This window comes from Zosterops lateralis (assembly GCF_965231275.1).
Source record: "Zosterops lateralis genome assembly, chromosome: 19".
Taxonomy (NCBI): domain Eukaryota; kingdom Metazoa; phylum Chordata; class Aves; order Passeriformes; family Zosteropidae; genus Zosterops; species Zosterops lateralis.
The window spans coordinates 7,157,478-7,183,507 of NC_139779.1; the positions used below are offsets into that span (position 1 = coordinate 7,157,478).

Genomic DNA, 26,030 nt, shown 5'->3' on the forward strand with positions numbered 1-26,030 from the left:
ACAAAGAGGCCAGGAGAGACAATGGATCCAAATGCATCGAAATGAAAACAGGTCTTGCTGTGATCCTGAAAAGGAGGACAGCAAAAAGGACCTGGGGGCCTTTGTACAAACACGTGGTCAGGACAGGAAAGCCACAGTTCCAGAACAGATCTGACATCTAGATGGCACAGGGACAGTTCACTTGATTGCTGTTCTACCAAAAAAAAAAGGGGTGTGGGGAGTGAACCAAGGCTCAGGGCTTCTCTCCCTAAGTTCATGGGTGCCAAAGAAAAGCCTTCCACACCAGTGGCCAGTGTGGACACTTCAAGTTCATGAGGCTGCAGAAACACGTGCCCCTTTGGAATTGAGAACATTGCTGCATATGCTGAAAATAGAGTGAAACTGTTCTTCAGTGTGTTCCAAAACTGTCCCCATGGCAACAAGAGTAGAACAACTTCTCTAGAATCAATTGCCATCTCTGCTTGCCGAGTATTAATAGTTGTCTCCAGAGACCTGCAGCATAGACAGCTTCCAGGAAACAAACTGATGTGATTATTATGGGTTAAAAAAGACCATGAGATGCCCAGGTAGGACAAGAGTTAGATCCTTGCTCTCAAGAGGACACACAGATAGCAGACCAGGTGTCTGAGGACAGCAAGGTGCTTCTCAGGTAAGAAGAGGTATCATATTTGGACCTGGCAGCCAAATCCACAATAGGCTTCTACACAGAGAAATTCTAGATGGCAGTTTGCTCTAATGGAGATGACTGAGAAAAAGCTTACTAAGAGAACTTGAGATCAAACACCAGCAAAATCGGAAGAATGCTCTTGCCAAATTTCTCCACTTGAGGACTGTGTAATTAGGCCAGGAAAAGCACGACAGAACACACTATGGAGAGCAGCCCTGCCCTGGCTTGCTAACCCAACAGGCCTCCTCCACCTCCAAAGCCCGCATTTCATTGCAGCTACCTGGAGGCATAAATTAGACCAGGTGGTAATCCAACCATTTCCATCTCACAGTGAAATCCAGCCCAGGCCAAGCGTGGGGAGCTGCATTTTGACACAAGTCAGAGTAGCCAGGCCCTGTCAGCAGGGGAGCCCTCCCTGTGCAGCACTGGAGTTCTGCCTGAGTCCCTGGTGGTGGGCAGGACACTAATTTGCATATGTTGCTGGCTGATTTGCACACACTGATCACTGATTTGCACACACTGATCATTGATTTGCACATGTTGTTCACTGATTTGCACATTTGCTGTTCCCCAGCACCTGTGACAGCCACCCCTCCTCTGAGCCTGCAGAGCTCGAGCCCCTAGGTGTGGCACTGCCTGTCAGCTGTGCCCACCATTCCCCTGAGGGCTGCAGCCGGGACTCCAGACAGAAATCCAGCTCACACTGCAGAGATGAGCCTGCTGTAAATGGGGTCCAACTTCCCCTGAAATATAAGGCCCACGCAGCCTCACTGGGATGCTGCCGAGACTCCAAATTCTGAGTATTTGGAAAATCAGGCACCTGGGCACTACAGCAGAGTTCTCTTTCCCCTACCACCCCATAAAACAAAGCTACCCAAAATAGCAAGCCAAATTTTGGAAAGGCTGCTGTACATCACCCCTTGTGTGACCTTGCCTGAGTCATGACTGGACCCAAGAGTCTTCTTCTCCAGCTCTGGACTCTGAGTAGATGGCTACACTGCTCCCCTTGAGACCCAGTGAGGCAGAAATAGGAAATGAAATGGAGAACAGGGAGGAAATTCCATCTCCTAACACAAAAAAAAATAAGAGGCAGTCACAGAATTCTCCTGGTAAGAGGTAAAGAAATACGTATGCAAGAGTGAAGGCTAGAGACACAGAAATATCTTGTTAAACTTTTACAGTTTAACCACTGAACAAGCTACTTTCTCTCCATAATTTATACCTGAATTGTGTGTCTAGACATGACATCATTTTAAGGTATGCCTCGTGTTCTGTGGTAAGTTTACAATAACCAGAACTTATAATTGCTGTGGTTCAGGTCAGCAAAGGCGGAAAAAATATTCAAAGCCCCTTCTAAGCAGCTGTTCTGGGTAATGGCTTTAGTCTGTTGTTTTCTGTCAAGGAGACAAGGCCTAGCAAATGCTAAAAGCCAACACGGAACCAACTCCCCTTCCTACAAGTGACGAATACCACAGATAATCTTCCATCCTCAGTCAGCTTTATTTGGTATGGTTCATATTAAAAGAGTGAGGGACAGCCAGATAAGCAAGGGCAATAAAAACATCCACTGTGCCTCTGGAGATTGATGGCTACAAGCACCCAGATCCTGCTGTATGCCCATTATCCAAATATCCTGTGGGGCTCAGGTGGATCACCACAAATCCCAGCATATTCTCGCTATGGAGGCAGAAATCCCAAGGCTATGAAATCTGGAACCCCAGTGTAGTTAACGTGCATCAGCCACTCTTACTGGAGGAATGAACCCTGCTGTGATAAGGGCTGCTGGCCAAGTGACTTTAATCACATGAGGAGTTGCAATAACTGCCCTGGAGAACATGGCCTGAAGCATCAGGCCTGAAGCATCCTATTGCATCAATGAAGTGGAATTTAGTCATTGGAGTGAGGGAGAGGGCTGTGCAATCTGAACACTAAATATGTTTGGGAGGGTTGGGGTTGGTCTGTTTGCACAGATAGGCTGGATACCCCAGGAGCAGGAGCTGGGAGCAGAGCACTCAGGAAGATGCCTCAGGACACATCAAAACTGTATTTTATGGCAGGAAACCATCTCAAAGCCTCCATGCTGTCAGATCCAAAGCAACTCCAAGATCCCAAAGAGAAACCTGAATTTACAGGTGCATCAGATGGAACTCAGCCCACAACATGCACAGGTATGTCACACACAGGGAAATTGTTTTCTAGAATAGTCCCTATTGGAAGGCACCTACAACAGTCACCTAGTCCAAGTGCCAACTGTTTTTTTTTACAGGAACATTAAAGTTGCTGAGAAGAAAATACATATGAAGGTTACACACACTGTGCTCCTTGCTGTTATCTCAATGGGCAGACAAACAGCAGCCAAAATAAGGTCAGAGACAACAGGCAGAGGCCCAAAGAAGCAGTTACTGACATTGAAGTAAGAAAACTCCCAAGGCAAAAGGTAACATCATAACTATTGCTGGCTTCTAGAAGGCATGAAAGATTCTCGAAAATCCAGCTTTCTGCAACAACCTGGAAAGACTCAAAAAACAGAGGATGTGACAACCACTATCCCTTTTTGTCCATGTCCCACAAACGATCCAATCCAGACCCCACAACTGCTCACAGCTGGAGGATGTGAGTGGGTAGAATCAACAGATTGATGTGTTTTGAAATAAAATCACCTTCCCTTTCTATACAGGTTCCACAGAGTTTTGTTATATAAACGTCAGTGGTCCAACTCTCCTCGGTCATCTGTAGTAGAAAAATCTTGATGATTACTTCTTAGCTCTTCCAACACGCTCTCAGAAACTGGGAACCATTTCAGCTAACAGCAAATGGGAGAGACCCCACATTACTGCACCAGCAGAGGCTGATTATTGCACCCAAACTGAAGTTAGCCTCTATTCAGCTGGTTAATGCAGATCCAGAGCTAGCTCAACCCTGCCTGCTCCAATCCACATGGATGGGACATCAAGCTGCACAGGGATCTGAGCCAGAACAAGGGATTTAACGCACATTTCAAATCAGCTGCACACCTGGACCAGCAAACCAGGCACACTGTTTGTGGTGCAGGGTTTGTGCACAGCTACAGGATGATTCCCAGGGTGCTGCTCAGTGTGACACTGTTCAGGGCCATGGGAGAGCTGGAGAGCAAAGGAAAACCATGACAGATGCTGGCAAGGATTGTCCTAACGTGGCTGGTGCCCAGCAGCAGTGGTGAAAATGAGAAGTGCCCACTGCTTTTCAGTGCCAAAGCAAAAAGCAGCCCTGAGAACACCATTTCTCAATGGATCCCCTGGGAGGAAGCACATTCCTGCCCAAATGGTGCAGCTGACCCACCACATCCTCTGTCCCAACCTGAGTGTACATTAGGGCCTACAGCTGGCTCATAATGAAAGTCTGAAGTCATCAGGGCTGTTCTGCTTCAGTTCTTATTAACGATGTTGAACATCAGCCCAGGTTTGGTCAAAAGGTTACACAGGTTTTCAAATTGTTCCAGCTTGCAGTGACCAAGGGTTGATTTAGGGTTTGCTGTCACAGCATATTCACGTTCACAGTTCTACAAGCTGCCATAAAAATCCAGGTGAAGATCAGAGTTTCTGCTGATTTAAAATATAAATAAGGTACAAACCAATGTGGATAGGAAAAAGGATACACATCTACTCTGGGATGATCACAGTTTCAAGGAGAAAGGACTGATAAATAATCAGCTTTTGATGTACTTCAGGAAAACCATCCTCTCTTACTCCTGACCACTCCAAATGTGTTTGAGGCATCAAATTTGCATTTGCTGTCTTTTCTGCATCAATCAGCAAAGACCAAAGCTTAACAGCTGAACCTGTAGCAGAACACAGATTCCAAGGTGAAGATTTATATTCCAGCGTGTACAACATTCACATTTGTTAGGAGACCACTGCTAAGTGTCAAAGGACTGCAGGGGGGGAAAAAAAAAAAGTGCCACTAGGCATTAATGGAGCCATGTAAGTGCTCATTCATGTTCCCCATGAAGGGTGTGAGGGATCTGGTTATACTGGTCTGTAAGGAACTTACAGTTTTATGGTTGGTGTCCCAACTAGCACTGCTGGTAGACATTCTACTTCCCTAAAACAAGGGCAGGGCAAGAATGACCCCTTGGTACAGACACCTCACACTGCAGATGAGGGAGTTCATGGACTGTGTTCCTGGGTAGCTAATAAAGAGCTGCTGCCTTGCTGTGAGTGCTAATATTAAGACAAAAGCAAGAATCTTCAAGTTTAGGTTAAACAAAAACCAATACCCATCCTCTGCATCCCACCCAGACAGTCCAGATGCAATAGAAATAACTGCTTATTTATGTTCCCACAAGGACCAGAGAGTGCTCAGCACAAGGACAGTGTTCAAGGCATCTCTGGCAGATCACACTGCGAGATGTGTTTGGCAGATCACACAACTGGAGAATGCTTGAAAACACACTGTTTGCTTAATCACTTGAGGCTAAGTTAGAAAAGATCAAACAAGCCAAGTTTAGGAGTAGCTTGTTCCCCTCCTTGAATGGGCTGTAACTTTTTACAGTGCAGAGCCCTGCAGCAACACAGCAGAGCCATCCCTACACAAGTACTCTGAGCCATATGGGTTTAACAAGTCTCCACACCAGTAAAGAGAAAACCAGAACTTTTGTTACTTAGCACAGGCCTCTGCCATTGAGGCTAAAACACTGGCTGACAACAGCAACAGGTTTGTATCTCCATCCAAATTGGCCACTGAAGAACTAATTAACCAAGATACTTCACAGTTTCTGTCGGTGTCTCAGGGGTACCTAAACGCTTTCTACAGCTCAGGCTGCAGGAAACTCTCTTTCCATGAGAGCAAGACCTGACACCTTCAACAGAAAGCTCTAGTGCTTGATCTGGGGAGACACATTTGACAGTCACTGGCAGCAGGACATAGTCTAATTAAAGCCCATCTGCCATGGGTGTCCCTCAAGGTTTTTAGAATGAAGGACCACCTAGCAATGAACACAGACCCCGCACTTCCCACAGTGGATACAGGCCAAACTTCTTTAGCGTTACTGCTACAAAAGTCATTATGTACACACAAATGAAACTTCAAACTGGATCCTGACTTGGTCTGCTTCTTCTCTTTTAGGCTTGAGTGTATTTCATTTACAGAAAAAGAAGAAAAAAAATGCAGTTTTTTCATCTCATCTCCACAACCAGGTAAAGGCTAGGACATCTTCTAGCCTCAGATTTCTTTAATGCTTCTGACTTTATTAGAATTGTTGCCCAGCTTAATTTCAGCCACTGCCTGGGGCAATCCTGCACCCCTCTCTGTTACTTTAATGCCCTTCTCTTGGATCTGCCTGCAGCGGAGGCATCAGCCACACCTGGCACTGTGTGGCTAAAGGAGCAGCAATAAAAGTCCCGAACATTATTAGCCTTTGAATCCTCGTTTGATGGGATTAGCAACCAGAAAACCGCAAATGCTGCAAGAATTCTCCTGTCAAGAACGAACACATGTGAGATGTGGTTGCATCTGTAGCATGACCCTGCTGTTGCCTCTCTTTTATGCTGCACCCATTGCTGTGCATCTTGAAACATCTGTGCCTTCCCAGTGACTGATTACCCAGAGACACGCAACAGAGCTCGGTATCTGCGCGAGGCCGGGGACTGAACCCTGAGTTTATTACAGAAGAGAGCTGGAGGGAGCTGCTTGCCAGAGATCCAAACTCTAGCCAACAAGTCCCTCCAGGCTCACTTGGAAAGGTCTTGTAACCTCACTGCTGTGTGCCTGCTGGGCTCAAAATGAAATGCAAACTTGCATGTTACTTGTGGATTTGGATGCGCTATCCAAGTAGAGACAAATCAGGAGCCTGAGCAAGAAGCATATGTTATGAGTCCAGAATAAAGTTTATCAGTCCTTAATGAACTTCATGATAAGGGATTTTCACAGAGCCATTCCTCAGTGTCTTTCTTGCTCTGGTGGTTGAGGGACCCAGTATAACTTGCTTAAATGGTGATGTTTCACTCACTTACACATTTTGATGAAGTCTTTTATTAATTGTTGTTCGAAATCTGGTGGCACATAAAAGCAAAGCTCATTTCTCCAGGAAGTCTTTCCCAGCCTTCATTTACTTAGGAATGGTAAAGTTGCTAAAGAACCATCCAACAAGGTTTCTTGACACTGCAGTGACAATCAGGGTATCTTGCAATGCTACACTCGTAGGAAACATTTAATCAATTCCTAGAATTTCTGTAATCATGTGCATGTCATCATTAGAATGAATCTATTCTAACCTTCTTCTTGTCCAGTTTCTGAAAACCATGAATTAGCCTAAATGACCATCAGTCATGGGATATTTAGAACAGCTTGTCTGTGCTGATTTTATTTTCAGCTGTGTGTAACACACACCTACTGACTCCTCCAAAGTTAAGCAGCCTAATTAACTGTACAACATATTCACACACCATCTACCACGAAAGGCACATTCCTTTCTGAGCCAAACACTTTCCTTCACAGATGCAATACATCCCTTTGCAGAATTTAAGGTCTTGGGGCTCAGATGTGCAGCACAATTAAGACTGGCCTTCACATGAGTTTAGCAGTTAAAAGTTTGAAGTTCCAATAAGTGCTGAAACTTGACCTCTCTGAGAACCACCAACACAAACACATGCAGGTACCAGAGCCCTTGAAATTTTTACTTATTGTGTGTCAGGCAGTGCCATGGATTATTTAGTAGCAAATGTTACACCTGGTCAGAGTATCTGTAGTATCAAACTCCAATATGGCATTTCTTCTCCTGACTTTAGAGCAACACCTCATTCTGACATCTTCCACCAACTCCCTTCTCACCCCTGAGATCCCACTACCTTCAGAATCTCTTATGTAAATCTGTGTATTTAATTATTCCTGCCTCTGTGGCTGTCCTTAACTGAATTTCACTTCATGGATTCTTGCCCAACTCTACCATTCAATCAAGATTTAACAGCATTTTAATCCTACTCTACCACATATTCCCTCCAGCTCAGCCTTCAATACACACAGATCCCATTAGGGAGGGCTCTCCATTCCTTACACTATGGAAATGGAATAACAAGCCATGCCAGGCTGAACCCAGCCCCTGGTACAACTCCATTTGCCACCTCTGCCCAAACAGGCACACTCTGAACCCTCAGTAACTACAGCACAAAGTTTATTTTTGGGTGAATTGTGTGTTTTGCAGTGGCACATCTCTGTAGCTCCTCAAATGGATTTGTACTAACTCTGCTGCCTTTATCCTTCTAACAGGCTCACACAGAGAAGACAACACTGAAATGCACAGAACAGGCTTTTGCCTTGCACTTCATGTCAAATTGAAATTAAACTCTACCAGAAATTATTATTTGGAGGAATACTTTTGGTTCTCTATTTAATAACAAGGAATGAAGTGAGAATAAAGTCTAGGATTCAGCAACATGGGAATTCAATGCTTACTTCTTGCTTTCACCTGGAAGTCTACAAAACATGAAATCAACCTCAAACTTCTCCAGAAAATCCACCCTTTGTTCCTACTCCTGAGCTTGCAATCCCAATTCTACCTGGATCCCAATTCCTTGCAATCCCATTTCCACATGGCAAAGCATCCCAGGGTAGTTGTAATGGGGATTTAGGTACCCAGTAAATCTCTTTTTCCTGAAGAAAGCTTGTGTGGCTGAGGCTTACCCTGCTCACATCCTGCCTTTGCATAAACCCTCCTTGTGTTGATGTTTTTGAGCAGCCCACAAGTGGAATTAGTTACCACAGAAAACACAAGTGTCACTGTACCAATCACATTCACTTGTTTAATGAGAAATCTACATAAAAAAAAAGAGGAGGAAAAGGCAAGAGTCTCTAAGGTATAAATAGGCATGTGTCCATCTGCTTCACCCCAAATCTTGGCTCCAGTTCAGCTTGCTACCAACTGCACCACCCCATGTACTCTGTGGCCTCCTCCAACCTCTCCCCTTTGTCTCACACCCCGTCAGACACATCTTGCCACTCACACATGGAAAAGCCTTGCACTGTCAACAGCTTGGCTTAAGCTTATCAAGAAGCTCTTTGCAAGAATACCTTGGCCTGTCCATCTGCTCTCTACGAAAAGCTGGTGATGAAGTCTCCCATCTTCAGGATCTTCCTTTACTCTCCTGTCTTTAAATGTCAGGAGTACAAGATATTTCTCCATCACTCACACAAAGTGACAACTCATTATTAGATCAGTTCTGCACAGGTCTCTTGGAACTTGTGTGGTGGAAAGTATGTTCTTGTCTCTTCCCCAGTATTTGACAAGAGGGAAATAAGAGATGGCAGGAGGATTCTGAACACAAAGACACACCTAGGGGTGAAAGTCCTGAAAACCTGGAACTTTGTCACTCATCTTTCCCTTATCCTCACCAACATTCACATCTACACAAGTCTCCACTGCTTCTAGAGTCAGACATCAAAGATAACTAAAAGTAAATAAATTACTGCACTAAAAAGAAATGGCACTCTGCAAATCAAGCCACTAAATTATTTTCCTGCAAGAAATTCAGTAAGTTCTTCCTCAAGGATCCATCCCATTCAGCACTGTTTGACAGCAACATTAAATCCACATATTTCATAACTAAGCCCTTGAAAAGCAATGGGGAGGGAGCTGTAATTTCGTAAGTGCTCAAAAATTAAACACAAACCAGCTGGTTAAGTGGGTAATAGCCTTGCAAAGTGAGTGAAAGAAGGAGACTCCTCATTGCCACCCCTTCCAACTGTGGGCATTTTCACATCAAAGGCCTAAGCCTAATTTCCTATTCCCGATTAAAAAAACAAATCAGTGCAGCAGCAAGGAAACTCAGAAACAGCATCAGCAAGTGGTTTAATTCTTCTTCTATTATTGTCTGTAATTCACTTGAAAAGCATCAAACTGATCACTGGACGCCAATTAGAAACTACTCTTCTCATTTAGCTCTTTCCTATGCAAATGGGAGTGTACACTCCAAAAAGTACTAATTTCTGGTATAAACATAGCTCCACCCTTTCCCCACCACCTCTTTTCTTTACTGTGGAAAAGAGAGATAGGGTGGAGTTTTTTGGGAGAATGTTTTTCCTGACTTTGGCACTAACTACATTTGCAGGACTCACAGGATAACATGCCACATGTCCCTTTTTCCAGAGGACACTACACTGCCAGCAACTCCCAAAGGCTCTAAAAGTGCAAGACTCACATAGAGGGAAAAAAAAAACCCACTCCCTTCTAACAGCCTCAAGCAAATAACATTTCATCATTGTGAGGATGAATGGGAAACAAATTATAATTTGGGGCAAAACAGGAGCTCTGAAGGAACAGCTACATGAGAAAGTAGCATGTTAAAAGCTCAGGACTGAAGGAGGCAGGAAGGATTATGAAAGAAAATGCCAAGAGGTTGGATGGGCTGTTCAGAGCCCACACCTCCCAAGCTCCATTCTAAAGCAATTCAGGAACTCCCTTGGGTGCAGAACTTTCAATATGTAAATAATTGATCACTAGAGATGTCTCTGAGCTTTTGCAAGTCTAAAACAAGCACAGAATGGTTTGGGTAAGAAGGGACCTTAAAGTTCATCTCATTCCACCCCTGCCATGGGCAGGGACACCCTCCACCAGCCCAGGTTGCTCCAAGCCCTGTCCAGCCCTACCCAAGGGAAGATTATGCTCAGTCCTGATTAGAAATAAAGCAAATTCATAGGAAAGTCATTCACTACAAACAGGTGAGTCCTTCACTTGTAAATTAACACACACACAGCAGAAAGCATCCAATGTGTTTGGGAAAGCCAATAGCTTATGAAAATATAGAAGAGTCTCTACATACCACAGTAATTTGATGGGAGCTAAATTATTTGGGACAGTGTAATGGTACAGAATACAGCTTTCCCATTTATGCTAAGATAACATCTGCAGATATTTAGCATTTCAGATATTTTGATATTAGGTGCTCAAATAAAATTCTCCCTGTTCAGATTAGAAATGTCCAAAAAAATGAAACTACTCAGATGCTGGAATGCAGTGTCAAAATATTTGGAAATGTAACTGGGATTTCTTTTTTTTAACTATGTATTAAAAAGGAAGATGAACATTTAGAAATTGTTCAAGTAGTCACAGAGGGCTAATGCCAGAAAGTGCTCTCAGCAAGCTGTGGATACTTCCAACAGTGACCACACACTCCAGGAACTCCTCAGAAAATTTGATCAATTTGATCAGGGGTGACACAAGTTATGCCTGAAGCCAGAGGCTGCTGAGTGGTCAGCAGGGTGATGGGAGCAGACAGCAAGTGGGTGACACATTGGAGGTGCTTTGGGCAACTTCTGGTGGATCTGATATTGAAGAGGCCACCAGAAGCACCAGCAGGAGGTGGAACATTGGAGCAGCAGGAGGTGTAGGGCTGACTGTCCAACACCTGTGACCTGCATCGCAAACATCAGGACTCAGGAAGCCACTTCCACGTATCAGCAATTCCATCATGGGTGATTCACATGGCTTTAATATTTTTTCATAAAATATTTTTGAAGGTAGATAATTACCACATTTTACTGCCTACTTACTAACTGGGAAACTATTAGTAAATTCACATTGCACTTAATAGTCTATAACATGTATTCACATGATTCACTTACTGTATCTAACAAACAAACTTTGGTAGGAGAAGATATTTTCAGAAAAAAATTTGCTGTGTGGAATCAAATGTTGTACTTGGTTTCAAAGGTCTCAAATGAGAGCTAAGCCACATTTCCCTAAAGGAATCACTGAACCAGTCTCTAGTAGAGAACCACATCCCTGTTAGACCCAAACTTGAAGTGAAGGAACCTCAGTCTGCCTTGTTTGCAGCACAGAACTGCCCAGCCAGTCAGAGGGCACTGAAAAAACCACCCTGGGGAGAATTTCACTGCTCACATGGAAGCTTTTGTTTTGTGACAGGAATTGGACTCAGTGGGCAAACATTACTGAACCAGGGTTCAGCAGGAACAGGCACTGCAATGGCTCTGACTCCCACTGTTTTCTCTTACACGTTCTCAGTTTCTAAGGGAAGATGAAAAAGCTCAGTGGCAACAAAAAGCTCTGCTAAGGAAGGAACTGAGGGACTTGAGAAAAGGAGAAAACACAAGCTCAACTCCTGGAGAGAACTGCTGTGATACTGCAGGAAATGTTATCAACAAATCTCTGTGTTGCATTTTCGCATCATGGACAGTTCTGTGTTTTAATGGTTCATGGGGAAGAAGGGCAAGGCTTGGAGAAGTGAGGTCCCATTACACCACTTTGAATTCCCTTCCCTTCAGAGCACTTCAATGGGCTTTCAAACCTTCAAGTCTCTTGTTTTCATGTCCTTTCTCACAGCCTCATCAAATTTTGTCTCGTAATTGCATTTGCTCATTGAAGATTTTCCTGGCAGTGTTGTCCTTCATCTCTCCTCCTGGGACCAAGAAATTTTGTAAACCAGCAGTAAAAATGAAAAGGCTTTTTGCATTCTATCATACCATGAGGAAAGTTCTCATTTTCTTATGCTGCTTTGAAAACTGCAAACACATGGGAATCTGAAGATGTTTGAAAAATATCAGGATGACAAGAAAGATGCAAACAATACTTATTAGAAGTAATATTCATTATATTCAAAGTACTGAAATGAAGAGGGGGAGATGTAAAAAAAAAAGGAAGTTCTCCAATTAAGCCCTTAGTTGAAAAAGGCTGCCCAAATTTCCTATCTTACTTACACTCTTAGGAAAGAAAGGAAAAAAAAAAAAAAAAAGTAAGCTTGGAGTCACAATAGCATCACTTTAGAGGTGCTGAGGTTACTCTGGGAGCTGTTTCTTGCCCAAACAGCTAAGCTGTCCACCATCAATCTGCTTCTGGGGTAAAGAGGATCCTGGCTACTGTCCCAAACTCAGGCAGTACAAACAAACAAGGAAGAAAACTATGCTATATTTGTAAAGTAAAATAAGACCCCGCCTGGCTGGAGAGCTCCAGGGCAGTGCTGAGCCCCTGAACTTGCTGGGGACACTTTTCCCCTCCCAAGAGGTTGCATTTGCCTTTGAACTTTCAGCCATACAGAAAAAAAAAAAAAGGCTGAGTTGAAATGTCAGCATCATCCTGGATTCAAATCAATCAGCTTGATGCATGATTGCAGCAGCTAAACCACTTCACCCCTGCACTGCCCTCATCCATATGTTCTTTATATCAGCAGTCAGCAGACTGGGTGGCTCAGTGCATTCATTTCCTGTCCTAGGCTTGGGCTCCACTTTAAACAAAACAAAAAAAACCCCTGAAACTGGAAAATAAAAGTTAGTATCTAGTGACAGTTATATTCACCAGACTTGTTTGCATCGAGTCTTTTTCTCCATCCAAAGAAGTTGCAAGAAACCCTTTGCGAAGGCCTGGTACAACTGGTGATTTTTGACTATCAGCTCAATAAGCAGGTCACAGTTCTACAAAACCAGTAAAGGAACTGGAGATCTTTCAAATGCTGCTATATCTTGGACTGAGCAGAAAGCAAGGAAAGGAAAGGGAGAAAGCCCCAGGCAGTGTCAGCTTGAAAAAGGAAACAGGTTGGAAACAGGTTAATTTGTCTCAGTAAATTAGTGGCCCACTGAGAGCAAAATCTCCATCCACCTCTCGAGGTGGGCTTTCTCCAGACAATGCTGCTCTTTATCAGCTTCAAGCAAGAGTTGGAGTCCCAGGATAATTTAAATCTAAAAATGTGCAGCTTTCAGTGTTAATGTGGGTGCCTGTCAGCTGGTGACAGGTAAGTGGTTTTTGTCTCAAGCTGAACTTATCAGCTGAGGATGGAGACATTTCAGTGATGGAATTGCATTTAACAGCTTGCTCTAGCAGAGGGGAGTTTTCCCACTGAAGGTGTGTTACAGCAAACCAGTCTCATCAGGAGTCTGTCATATTTTGGGGCTAGATACCCACACTGAATTGCTGCTTTTGCAAAAGAAAGCCTGACCTGCCATTTGGGAGATCACAACAAGTTATGACATCAGAAATAGCTGCAGCCTCTGAATGGCTTCAAATTCTTTGACTTCTTTCCTTGGTTCACCCTCTCCCTGTTCTGTCTTCCCTCATAAAATGCTAAAAGAAATAAATTTTAAAAGGGCAAGGAAGGCTTGATATAAGGACAGCTAATAAAAAACAATCTATCCTCCAGATATGCTACAGGGGTTCCCCCAAAGACACTGTTGCAGAACAGCACAGAAAAGGAGCAAATATTAACTCTGCTCCCTGGGGGTTAAAGAAGGAATCAATAGATCTTACAGACAGATTTATATCATCAGGATGCAAAGACCACCATCAGCCATGCCCACGCACACACAGCTCCCAGAACTCCTCTGTGTGCTTAATCAATCCATTATCTGCTGGCTTAATCCATCCTGCTGAGGGAAAACACAACCTTACTGCTCCAAGACCCATTGGGGAAGGAAATGTTTCCCTCCAGTCTCTGGAAGCAGGAGATGTTGCAGTGGAAGCTCAGAGCCACTGCAGCTGCCATTCCTTTGGCTACAGGGTTTTTTTTGTCAAAAAACAGGAGGATTTGCAGCACAGCAAGAAAACAAGTTAAAAATAGTGCAGGTCCAGGCTGCCTCCAGCCATGCCCACCTCACATCAGCTTCTAAAGCACCAGCTGCACATACAAGGGAAATTAAATATTGAGGAGAAATCTAACTACCAAAGAAAGATGGAAGCGTTTTGATGTTCTGCCCTGCTAATTCACTGTGGCTTCATCACTGCACTGTTTTTGTTTTGCTTCATTTTAGTTTTCTGTTTCCTTTTGTCTGCTGTTTCCAGGAAGAACTCACACAGATAAGCACCCACCCTCTCAGAGGAACCAGACTTGCAGTAGGGGAGAGCACAGAAAGGAAAAAGGACAAAAGGCCTTATATTGGATTGCCAAAAACCCTAAAACAGCCTCTTTTTAGCCTTTTTTACTTTCATTTCCAAGTGACACTAACATTAAGAATTAACATAAGGAGTAAGTAAATATTTCCATTTTAAAATTGACAGCTTGAAGAGCCATGCAGACTGCTAGCACTAGTATTTACACTAAAAACTAAGTGGCAGAACCCTGCTGAACTAGAAAGGGATCTTTTTTTTATTTTCCCCTTTCATTCAAGGATATGGGACTGTCAGTAGCACCAGATTTTAAGGAGAGGGGGAAAAAAAAAGGTAAAAAGAATCTCACACATGAAAGTAAGGGCTTACTACTGGCTTTCTTCTCACACCCCATAGACCATATCCAAGCCCAAAAGAACAGTTCCACCTTGAAAAGTAACTGTATAAAATTGTCACCTCGTTCCACAGACCTGCTCCTGCGCGATCGCTGCCGGCTGCCTCACACCAGCTCATGTTGGCTTTTTATTTCCACTGGACTCTGCTGAGACAGATCTGGCACTGCAGAAGGGAGCTGGAATCTCTCCTTTGCACCAGCAGCACGACTAAGCTGCAATAACTCACACCTGTCCAAACCTACAGGCTGCAAACAGGGGCTTCTCAGGTCACCTGGCATATCCTCAGCTCCCCTGGAAGTGACAGCTCTGCCACCATCCCCAGCTCCCCTGGAAGTGACAGCTCTGCCACCACCCCCAGCTCCCTTGGAAGTGACAGCTCTGCCACCATCCTCAGCTCTCCTGGAAGTGACAGCTCTGCCACCATCCCCAGCTCCCCTTTCTTTGCAGGGACAGGTAAAAACTCAAGCTGCACACAGCAGCTTCTCTCTCAGGCTCACTTCTTTTAGCTTTATATTAAAATGTAAAACTCTCTCCTGCAGATTGCAGCTTTGGGTAGCTTTGCCACTCTGTAAGACTCTTCTGGAGCTTCTGGGCAGCTATTGTTCCCTCAGCAGCCTGGAGCCAGCTGCTGTCTGCAGCCATCACTCTTTGGGACTGTAACGAGACAACTTCCTAAGTCAGAATTTGCCTGAATTGTGTGATTGGTATTAAGATATCACAGCACAAAGAAAAGGAGCACAAACAGTAGGCTCAGAGATGTTGGACACCCCTAATGACCCTTCAGCAGCCAGAGACAGGCTGTGTTGACCTGATGCAAATGAACAGAAAACTCCAGGCTTAGTCTGTCACATTCATAAGCTGTGAACTCTCAAGTCAGGTTCAGCAGATGCCTTAATGCCTAAACCTGAACTTGGTGGAGAAGTAGGACTTGTTTCAAACTCCCAGAAGTGACAGTTGAAGTAGAAAATGTTAGGAAGAAAAATGTAAAATATGGCCTATTGTGATAGAAAAAGGAAAATATTTTTTTCCTTCTCTGGAAAGAGCCCTGTGTTTTCCTCTGTGTGGAGAGAACTGTATTTTCATATGAACTGTGCAATATGAATGTTGCACCAATAAGTCAAGGAGCAGGAAGAAAGGGGAACCAGAGGTATTGATTCCAAGCTCTCTGGGGGCACACATCATTTATGTCCAGATCTTACAGGCATAAAACGTTCAGAAGGAGCCATCCAGGCACCAGCTTTTATTGGACACAGTGACTGATGGTGATAACAGGGACAGGGATAAGATAACACACAAAAAGGAGAAAGCACATTTTCTGAACACAACAGGGATGCCAAGCATGAGCACATCTCTAAACAGGTCATCCCTGGTTCCCTTTTCTTTATTTCTTTCCCCCTTCCTGTTCAGGCCTGTTTGCAGGCATTCAGAATGATCTGTTTTCCAAGGCCACCTTTCAGAGCTTGTGTGTGACACTCAGATAACAATGGGGAGTGAAGGGAACAGGTGATTTGTTGCTGTGTTTAAGGGGTGTAGGGCATAGTAAGGAACAAACCCCAGCTCAAGGCAGCTGCTCCATAAGGACAGAGGCATTGCTAGAGAACTCACCCTCCTCACAGTTGCTCCCTGTGAAGCCAGGACAGCACCTCCACTCCAGCGTGGTCACAGTTCTGTAGGACATTTTGTACGTGGGCCTGATGAGAGTCCTGTAACTAACACAAACAAGGAGTCAGCAGAATGCAGGGACCTGCTCGAGGACAGTGTTGCTACTAATCCATAGCACATCTTCCCCCCTGGATATATCCCAGAGCACCCAGCCGACCCCAGCTACAGAAAAAAAGAGTCACACAAAATATCAGCAAGGATTTATTAGAGAGTGGATTTGGTTCAACAGCTTTGCTTTTCCTCCTTAAGCCCTCAAGCTCTACTGGCTCTTCCCTACACCTCTCCTCCTGCAGGTACCACCAGCAGCTTTGTGGAGATCTCACCCCTACAAAGTCAGGTAAGAAGCAGAGATGATGACTTGTTTCCCACACTCTCCCTTCATGTGGACTTCTGTGACATTGAGCAGAGGCTGGAAATAGCCTTTCCTCACTCAGCAGTATTAGTTTCCCATCTCCCGGGTACCTTCCCTTTCCCCACCACTCAGACCCAGGATGTACCAGCACATCAACATGACAATTACATCAGTGACCTTCATGGAGCCTTTTTTCCCAGCTATCTGACCTGACCTCAATTCTTCCCCATCTGAAATGGGGAGTCACACTCTTCTGGACCACAGCCAAGGTTCTGCAGGACAGGTTTGTGAGCTCTGTGAGCAGCACAGCATCCCCAGGGTCACAATTACAACACAAGCACTGCTGTGCCCCTCTGGGAACTGCAGGGTGGCCTGCAGACACAGCAGGGCTGTGCAAGGCACCAGTGATTCTGAAGTCAACACAAAACAGACAGTTGCATAAGTGACAACATTTCCTTTAAAACAGCAGCTCGTCAAAGCTGACAACTCAGAGTTTTCCCAGTATACAGCCAAACAAGTCACTGCTGCTATTCATGAAGCTAAAAGCAAACACAGAAGTTGTACTCCACAAGCTCCCCTCGAAATTCCTACCCTTATTTAACAGCCAAAAGAATTTGGCACACACAGGGAGAGTCTGAAGCTTTGGGATTACAGTGTTGCAGGCTGGAGCTTATGCTTGTCTTTCCAAGCCAGGCAGACACAAACCTGAGCACCCTGTCCCTGGGGAAGAGGCTCCTCCTGCTGAGAGCCAGCAGGAGACAGAGCACTGCCCTAGGCTCAGCCGGGCACAGGGGAAAAGAGAGCTGGAGGTTGCATGAATGTCATCCAAAACTGCTCCAAGGGGAGGCAGGTGTACACCCAGGACAGCACTGCAGTGACTGGTAGCCACCCCTAAGGGCAGTAACAAAGGCTTGCCAGGAGAGGCTACCCAGGTGTGTCTTGGAAAGAAGGGAGCAGCTCAGTCGTGGTGAGCAGAGTCTTTGGGAAGGTAATTCCTCAGGAAGCTGTTTGCTGATGATTTGTGCCAGCTGCCAAACACAGAATCTAACTTCTCCTATAGCCACTGGATTGGGGGGGCTGCACAAGCTTCCTCCTGAGCACGGGGCTGCCTGCCCTGGGAATAGCTTCACCCAGAGACAGGAGAGCAGCTCTGTCTCCTGAGAACATGATGTCCTCACATTTGGAGCTGCCAAAAAGCACACCAGTCATTGCTAATGCCCACAGCTGTGATCCAGGCTCTGTTCTGGAATGGGCTGGATAGAGCCAGCTCATCCCACCTATTTCTTTGCTCTTCTGCATCCAGTGGTGTTCAGGAGTCCAGTCATGTGTGAGTTTGAGGACTTGGAGTGATTAAGTAGACCCTCAGTGCCTTTTCACAGAGAGACCTAAGGCACAAAGACTTCAAGTGTCTTGCTGAGGGTCTCTCAGAATAGCTCTGGCAAAGGCCAGGAATTGAACCCAGGTCTCCCAACTCCCAGTCCTGGCTTTGGACTCTGGACACGTTTCCACACGTAAGCCCCAAACCATCAGTCAGAAGTTCATGACTTTGTCACTAACACCACAGCTGGATTTGACCTTCAGATGAAAGTCTCCAGCCTTGTTACCAGTGTCCAGAGCCAGCGTGTCTCCAACCACACCGTGATTTTAAAACCATGTTTCTGCCAACACCAAGATGTTAAAACTCTTTCAAACTTCATTATGAAGTGTGGAGAGTGGCTTGAGCCAGACTGGAATCTTGGCAGCAGTTCTGTGTTGGGGAAGTAGCTCTAGTTTAATCCTCAAATGAGGGAGGACCTTTCAGGGCATGACAAGCGTGGAGCTCAGCTGTCACAGTCTACCACCCACCCTGAATTCCCTGGAAGAGTCCTGACAGAAGTGTGCAGCTCTGTTCAGCATCCTTGTACTCAGGAATCTGAAGTGGGCCCAGCTTGCAAGTCCAATTTGTTCTGAAGTTGCTCCATTCTTCATAGCATCATTTTTCCTCAATTTTGTGACATGGCACCAAGTTCTGCTGTGACCTGTGGCATCACATCATGCAGATTTCTGACTGTTTTTCCAGGAGGAGAGCAAAGAAAGCACCTTTAGTAAAGTATCACCACCATCTGACACTTGTAGTGTTGCAACTGAAGGAAATGAAAAAAATATATGAAAAAGGAGAGGGAAAGAAGATAGCTGTTAAAGATCAGAAGGCCCTGAATGAAAATGTGTGGAAAACACAAGAGGCAGAAAAAATGGTAGCAAAATAGGGAAGCTTTTTATTGAATGTCACTCAAGCCACAAACACTGGCACAGAAATCTGCCAAAGCAGAGGGGAAGAGGTTTGAAGGAGCCACAACCTTGCACTGCTCTGTTCCTCAGGGAGCCAAAGGATATGCTCAGCACACACAACTCCCTCCAGCAGGACTCCAAGCACTTCATGGAGAAGCAAACTACCAGTATCTGCCACTCTACTGCAAGAGTCAGGAGTCATTTCCAGGGATTTTGCTGAGGCTTCACAACAATATCCCAGGGAATGGGGCAACTCCCAGGGAAGAGCCCAGAAAGCTCAACAGCCACTGTTGCTCCTAAATCAGAGCCAACACATGAAGCTCCTTGGAGCTGCCTGATCCCTGTAGGATGAGCTACACGAGCTTGTCCACATACAATTATCACTTGGGAAATAGCATCTCTTGCTTGTAGCTCTAAGTGACTGCCAAAGAAGTAGTAGCTCCTTTGGGGAAGGAGCATGAGCTGACTGATGAACTGATTCAGTTTTCAGATTTTGTGCTGCTGGGGTGTAGTTCTGAGCCTCATATGAACTGTTAGTCAGGTCTCTTCACAGAGCAGGGAGGCAAAACAAATCCTTTTCCTGCTGATGACCAAGGACAACTTTCAGGCCCAAAAGCACAAACAAGGGTGGCTGAAGGGAGAAACAAGAAAGATGAGACCTCAGAGCCTGAAGCTGTAATTGGACAACCAAATCTCAATCTGCAAATGGAATAAAACTTATAAAAGTGTGAGACCTCGTGACTGGTCGTCCATTTTGTGACCATTTTGGGTCCACCTTGGGTGTAGCCCTGGTCAGGCCCTGTCATGCCCAAGGTGTACCTTAAAGGCCTTTCAATAAATATCTACTTTATTCTCTAGCTCTGTCCAGTCTCTGTTTTGGCCAAGCCTTCCCAAGGCATCAGGGCTACAAAGTTATAAGTACTGGAGAGGTCAGGACACACCAAGGGGTGGCAGCCAACAAGTCTCACTCCTCAGCACGCAAGGATGTGTCCCCCTTGTTTTCAAGGAAGTGTCACTGAACACAACAGGCAGATATGACACAAGAAAAGGGAAAAGTGTCACATTCCCGGATCAAAGCCTCAAAAATCAGGTCAAAAGAAACAGGGTGATCTCTGCCTTGACCCAAGCAGGACAGGCTGTCACACACAGGAAATACCTTCACCCTCTCTGGATTTCCCCTGCCCTCTGACACTCACAAACAAAGCTGTTTGTGCTCAAAGACCACATGAGAGGGAAGGCGTGAAACTCATTTCCACATCACAAGAGAAGGTTTTGTTACTCTGATTCATTCAGCCATTGCAGTTTGTGCCCAAGGAGACCCCAGTGAACCTCAGAGGCTTCTGTTCATTTTTATTCAAGCCTCAGGTTGAAAGTTTCACCATCACTTACTGATGGGTTTCAGGATCACAGGATGAATGAACCTGCTTTTTTGACTGGCAAAGAGTCCAGAAACCAAGGAATCCAAGGTGTGTTTTGCCTACTTCTCTCATGGCACTGAAGTCAGGTCTCAACCCTCATACACAGAACTGCCACTGAGGGTCTTCCAGGGACCCTTGTCTTCATTACAACAAGTGCATCAAAAGGCATTCAGAACAAAGCTTGTGGCAGTTCTCCCAACTCTTGGTACCAATGCCCTGATTTACAGACATGCCAGAACCCTACAGCTCCCCACAGAAAATCAGAGTACTGAAATCAGATTTCAAATCCATCAGGTTAAGTAACCACATCTCAAAGCACTTGGAAAGAAGGGAGTTTAAGAGCTCAGAGAAACTACCAAATATATATTTGGTTCCCAACAGCACCACACCCACACAGACCATCATAACCATCCTCTCAAAGCCTGCCAGACACTGATGACACCAGGCAGCTCCTCTGTGTGACACAAACAAGACAAGTTCACCTCAAACCAGTGCCACAGCTGATGCAGGGACAGGAAGCAGCTTTGCCATCACATTTGCACTCATGGCATGGCAGAGACCATCACTGTGAACCATAGCTGTGCTCTTGTTTCCTGCAGCTCTTCCAGCTTCCCTACCACAAACACAGGAGTTCCCCAGGGAACAATGTAACCAGAGGAGTTTCAAATGTGCTCCTGCATACACCAGATTTAAAAAAAAAAAAAACCCAAAAAAAACCCACCACAACCAACCTGCAGCTGCAGGAGTGTTGGGGCTCATTGTGTCTTCTGCCTTTGCCAATGGGGAGGAAGAAGAATCTGATTAGCTCTGAACAAGTCTGGTTCAAACAACTTAGCAAAAGACTAAACCCAGGAGACAAAGTTCTCTACCTGCCATGCCCTGCTGTCCACAGCAATATCTGATAGTCTCTCAGCCCCAAGAAAAAAGGCCAAGGACACAGAGACAGATGTTTCTATGCCGCCACAGGGTAATCATCAGCTCCTGTCTTTATTAACAATCAGATGTCAGTGCTTTTGCAGAGCAGCACTGCAGCAGGAAGGAGGAGTGCTCAGAGAATGCCTGGGCAAGATCAAAAGGCCTCAATCAGCAGCCTGAGCACAACCCCTGGAACAGGTGAGCCTCCACCTGTGCCCAGGCAGCAGCACACAGCCATTGTTCAAAGCTGAGAATGCCCCTTTGCGCTGCAGCTCTAATCCTACACCCTCAGAGCCTCTGCCTGTCCTGTTTGTAGGAGCACTCCTCATCCTGCATTTATACCTCATGTGTGCTTCGGAGAGCAGATGCCTTTTTCCAAGCACATTTCTCTCCAAGATGTGGAGTTGTAAGGGAATTAAACACATAAAAGAGTTTATGTGTAACAGGACTTCAAATAGCAATCCTAATGCACTGGAATAAGCTCTGGGATTTATTATTCAATTGACTGGAAAGCAAGAAAGAGAGGATTTCCCTGTGGCATTACTAGTTCTGAAACTGAGGGGAAACATCATCTACAGGCCAATCTCCTGGGTGACAGATCCCTAACTTCTCCTACTGACCCTGTAGCAACAGAGTTTTCAAAAGCACAGAAGACCAAATTGGATGAGCCTGCAGAATTCCTTCTTTGTTATTCTACAAACTAGCTTGTAAAATCCCTCCGGGAGCAGTAATGTGTTCAATTTAAATGAAAAGAACAAAAAAAAAAAAAAGAGAGAGAGACAGAAGAAAACCCAGCATTCAAAAACACCAAACAAAAATGATCCATGCAAGATGTGTAGCCTGCTTACATTAAATGCACAGAGCATTTGTGATAAGCCAAACCAGCTACAATACTGAAGTAAAAAAAACAAGCAGCAACAGGTAGCTGGAAAGGGCATAACAGCCCAGATTTGCTGTGTTGCAAGAATGCTCTTTCTTCCATTTCTCCCATGTTTAAAGGGAGGTTTAAAGACAAAAAATGAATAATTTAATGTTTGGAGTTTCGGTGACTCTTCTCAAAGTAAGAGAGCAGGTAAACCCATCCCTGTGGATTTCCTGGAAAATCTTCAAAATCCCTGAAGACAGAAAATGCTGCAGAGACAGGAGACTCAAAAGCTAAAGTGAGATAGCTCTGTGACCATGGAGTACAGCAAAGCATAGCAGGATAAAAACTCACACAGTCTTGCTAGGAACATTCATTTTCAAGGATGGAAGAAGTAGAAGAGCTGGAATATCCCACCACAAAGGAAGAACATTTCCAGGGGTGAAAAGGGGGATTTTCCAGAGATGAGATGGGGATTTTGACAGCAACAACTGTTTGAAGCAGAAAGTGTTTGTCTTCTGAAGGCTGTAACAGCACATGATCTGCCAAGGCCATTCACCCCATCCACGACACCACTTTACTGACCACAACCATCATACACAAATATTCTAATCAAAAGTAGGCCGATTTTGGCCAACTAGAGTATAGCAACAAGATGCCCTATTGTGTCATAAAACATAGTAAGACCAAAGCAGCACTGTTCTCATCTTATAGGTGAGGCATCATTGCTGGTCTGAAGGCACAGGAGCTCACAAAAGCTCCAGCAACTGAATGGACGTCTCAAATCCTTGCCTGGACTTCAAGATCACCCTTCTCAGTGAGCCTTGAGGAGTGCAGTGTCCCAAGCAGGGCAGGACTGGGCATCACCCTGCAGCTGCTGTAGCAAAAGAATTGCTGAGGAGAAGGGTTACAATTTGCATGCCTGGGTTTACTGGGAGCTGGAGACAACCATCCAGGCAGTAGAGAACCAGAGATTATGTTGCCATTGAAACCCCAAGATAGGGATTTATTCAGACAGACAAATGGCACATGAGTTTGAAGCTACCCAGGAGTTTCAGCCAGGCTGCCCGTGCACCCCAGAGTGACACAGCAGAGGCACAGCCTGTGGCACACAGGAGACAAAGCCTTCACTGCACAAATGGAGAGAGTTCAACAACAGATCTGCTGAGGGAAATCCTCCAGCCAAGGCTGCTCCACAGCAATTCAGCACCCAAGCTAAATCAAGAGCCTGGGGTGGAGGGCAAGAACAGAGCAGCTCATCCCAGCCATGATGACAACACTCCTGCTAAAGCAGCTCTGCTGCAGCTTCCCAGGAGCAAGTGAATGGACAGTGAGGACATCTCACAGCCAGGGCTGCAAGGCTGGGATCTCACAGATCCTCCTCTGCCAAAGGCTTGACCCCGAGCTGTAGTTTGTGCAGTGAGGGAAAGAAACCCAACACGAATGAATGGGAGACAGGAAAGGGATTAAATCCTCATCTGGCCCCGCCGCTGTCTGCTCGTGAGCGGAGTCTCTGCAGCAGAGAGCCCCTCTCAGCTGTCACCACCACTCTGAGAGATGCCTTTTTCCTTGGCTGACGTCCCTCTTGCTAGTGAGCAGCCTGATAACGGGTGCTGGCAGAATGAAAAGCTCTCCCAGATATGGCTGACTCCCTGTAAACAAGGAGATGAAAACAGTTTGTTTCAAATCACAGCTGGGACAAACACTAAAAAGCCAAAACAGTGCCAATGGCTTACTGACATTTTGCATTGCTTACAGTCACACAGAACACACTGTGCCCTTCAATTCAAGCTCAGGCACCACAAATCTCCCTAGAGGCGAATAGGAGAAGGCAAAAAAGACAATTTAAATTTACTTTTTTAGCAAAAGAAAAGCAGACATATTTATATTACCTCAACAATCACAGGGAGATAGAGAGCAAGAACATTTTTAGCCATGACCAGACCTGGAACAAGCCTGACCTTGCAGTTAGACTTGCAGAAATTCCAAACAGAGGCTGGTACAGACCAGGTAAGGAGGAAACAGATACAAGCTGAGTTTTGTGCTCTGTTCATCTTCTGCAGGGATTTTCAGAGATCTGTCAAAGGCAGTTGTTGAGCTTCGTGGCTGATGAACAGTTACAAGCCCCTTCAAAGCCAGTTTCTTAACAGGAAAGGCATCACACTGCCTTGTGACTTTGGGAACTGTTTTTCTTATTTCTATCCTTTATCCACAAGGAGTTTTCATCTGAAAACAATAGATGGGCTTTACCTGAGTTAGGAGAGAGAATGGTGTTTTCTAAAAAGGCAATACTCATTTTGGTGAGAACTTCAGCTTGAAGTTTATACTCCAAGTATAAAGAAAGCCACTTCAAGCATCCCTAAGGGCTGGCAACAGAATATTACTGGGCTGCTGTGTGCTCAGAAAACAACACCTCAGCCTGGCCTGGGGTACCAAACATTGTCCAGAGCAGTCACACATCACAAGATCCTTCATTTTCAGCAGCTTTTCTTCATTCTCTTATCAAAGTCAGGTGCATTGCTGAAAACAAACAACCACTTAAAAAAATGTTTTGGCTGGGGATAACTTATCCAACAGCCCATTCAAGTCTCAGGATCTCAGAGGATCCACCATTGTTGTTACCCTTTCTTGGGGCTCTCCCTTTCAGCCAGTGGCAGTAGGGGAAATTATCAAGGACCTGTTTTACCTCTGATGATAAGTGGATGAGTTCCAGCTTTTTGTCAGCAGCTTTCTGAGTGGTCTTTGGGAAAGAGGTGCAGGGTCTTCCTTTACTTTATGTAAGAATGTCATGCAATGTGTGGCTAGAGGACAGACATTACAGGCATTTCCCTGGAAGGGTTCCATCCTCTTGTCCTGCATTTCCTCCCAACCCAAAGGGAACAGAGCATTGATGTCCTCCCATCTCTTCTGGAAGGTTTCTCCATAGTGATCATTTTCTAAAAATGCAGCTCCTGTTAGCTGAGCTTTCACCAGCTGAGATCTTGAATATTTAATAACTCCAGCTTCTTTCCGTGATATTTTCACACAGAAAGAAAAATTGAGATGTCTGCTGCTGTTCTGCATTGTCTCCAAACAATTGGACTCATCAGACAAACAAACCAAACTACATTTGAAACTGAAAATGTTCCATGAACAGTGTCACAACAGCACATACTACCCCTAAAGTCTCTGGGTTAATGTAAGAATCAATGGCATCAATCAACTGCAGGGGCCTGCAAAAAGAATTTTTACTAATAACATGATCAAATGCTTGGTTCTTATGAAATTCCAGTTGTGTTAACAACAAAAAATAAGATTTTTTGCAAGTTTAGGAGACAAGGTGAAAGCTCACAAGTTTCTAATGAGAATTTTGTGCCTAAAAAGCCTGGGAAATTAAAAAGCTTCAACAGAAGTCTGGCCATGACAGTGTAAAATATGAAGTGTTTCAACTACAGCCTTGTATAAAGACCAAAGAGACACCAAAGCAGATATATTACAAGTGAAAAAACAGACTGACCACTGGCCAAGTGGAAACTGGAGAACTGACAATGGGAACAGCCCCATGCAAGAAGTGAATTCTAGATGAAGTGTCACAAGAACGGGGAGGTGGGTCTCAGCCTGCAGTCACCTTCTGGCCAGGTTATCAACTACAGGAGGACCTCAACCAGTGCCCTGGGGGTGAATTGGTAACAATAACAATAAAATGACTGA

General features: G+C 44.9%; 1 protein-coding gene across 1 annotated transcript in view; it reads right to left on the reverse strand.

Annotated features, from left to right (window-relative positions):
- The window catches only part of COL26A1 (collagen type XXVI alpha 1 chain), a gene marked incomplete at its 5' end in the record, with an annotated part of 166,880 nt that overhangs the window by 115,245 nt on the left and 25,605 nt on the right, over positions 1-26,030 (reverse strand). Inside the window, one exon of the mRNA XM_083875171.1 lies at positions 16,469-16,572. Within this exon, the coding sequence (XP_083731297.1) occupies positions 16,469-16,572 (104 nt within the window). The remainder of the gene's footprint in view (positions 1-16,468; positions 16,573-26,030) is intronic.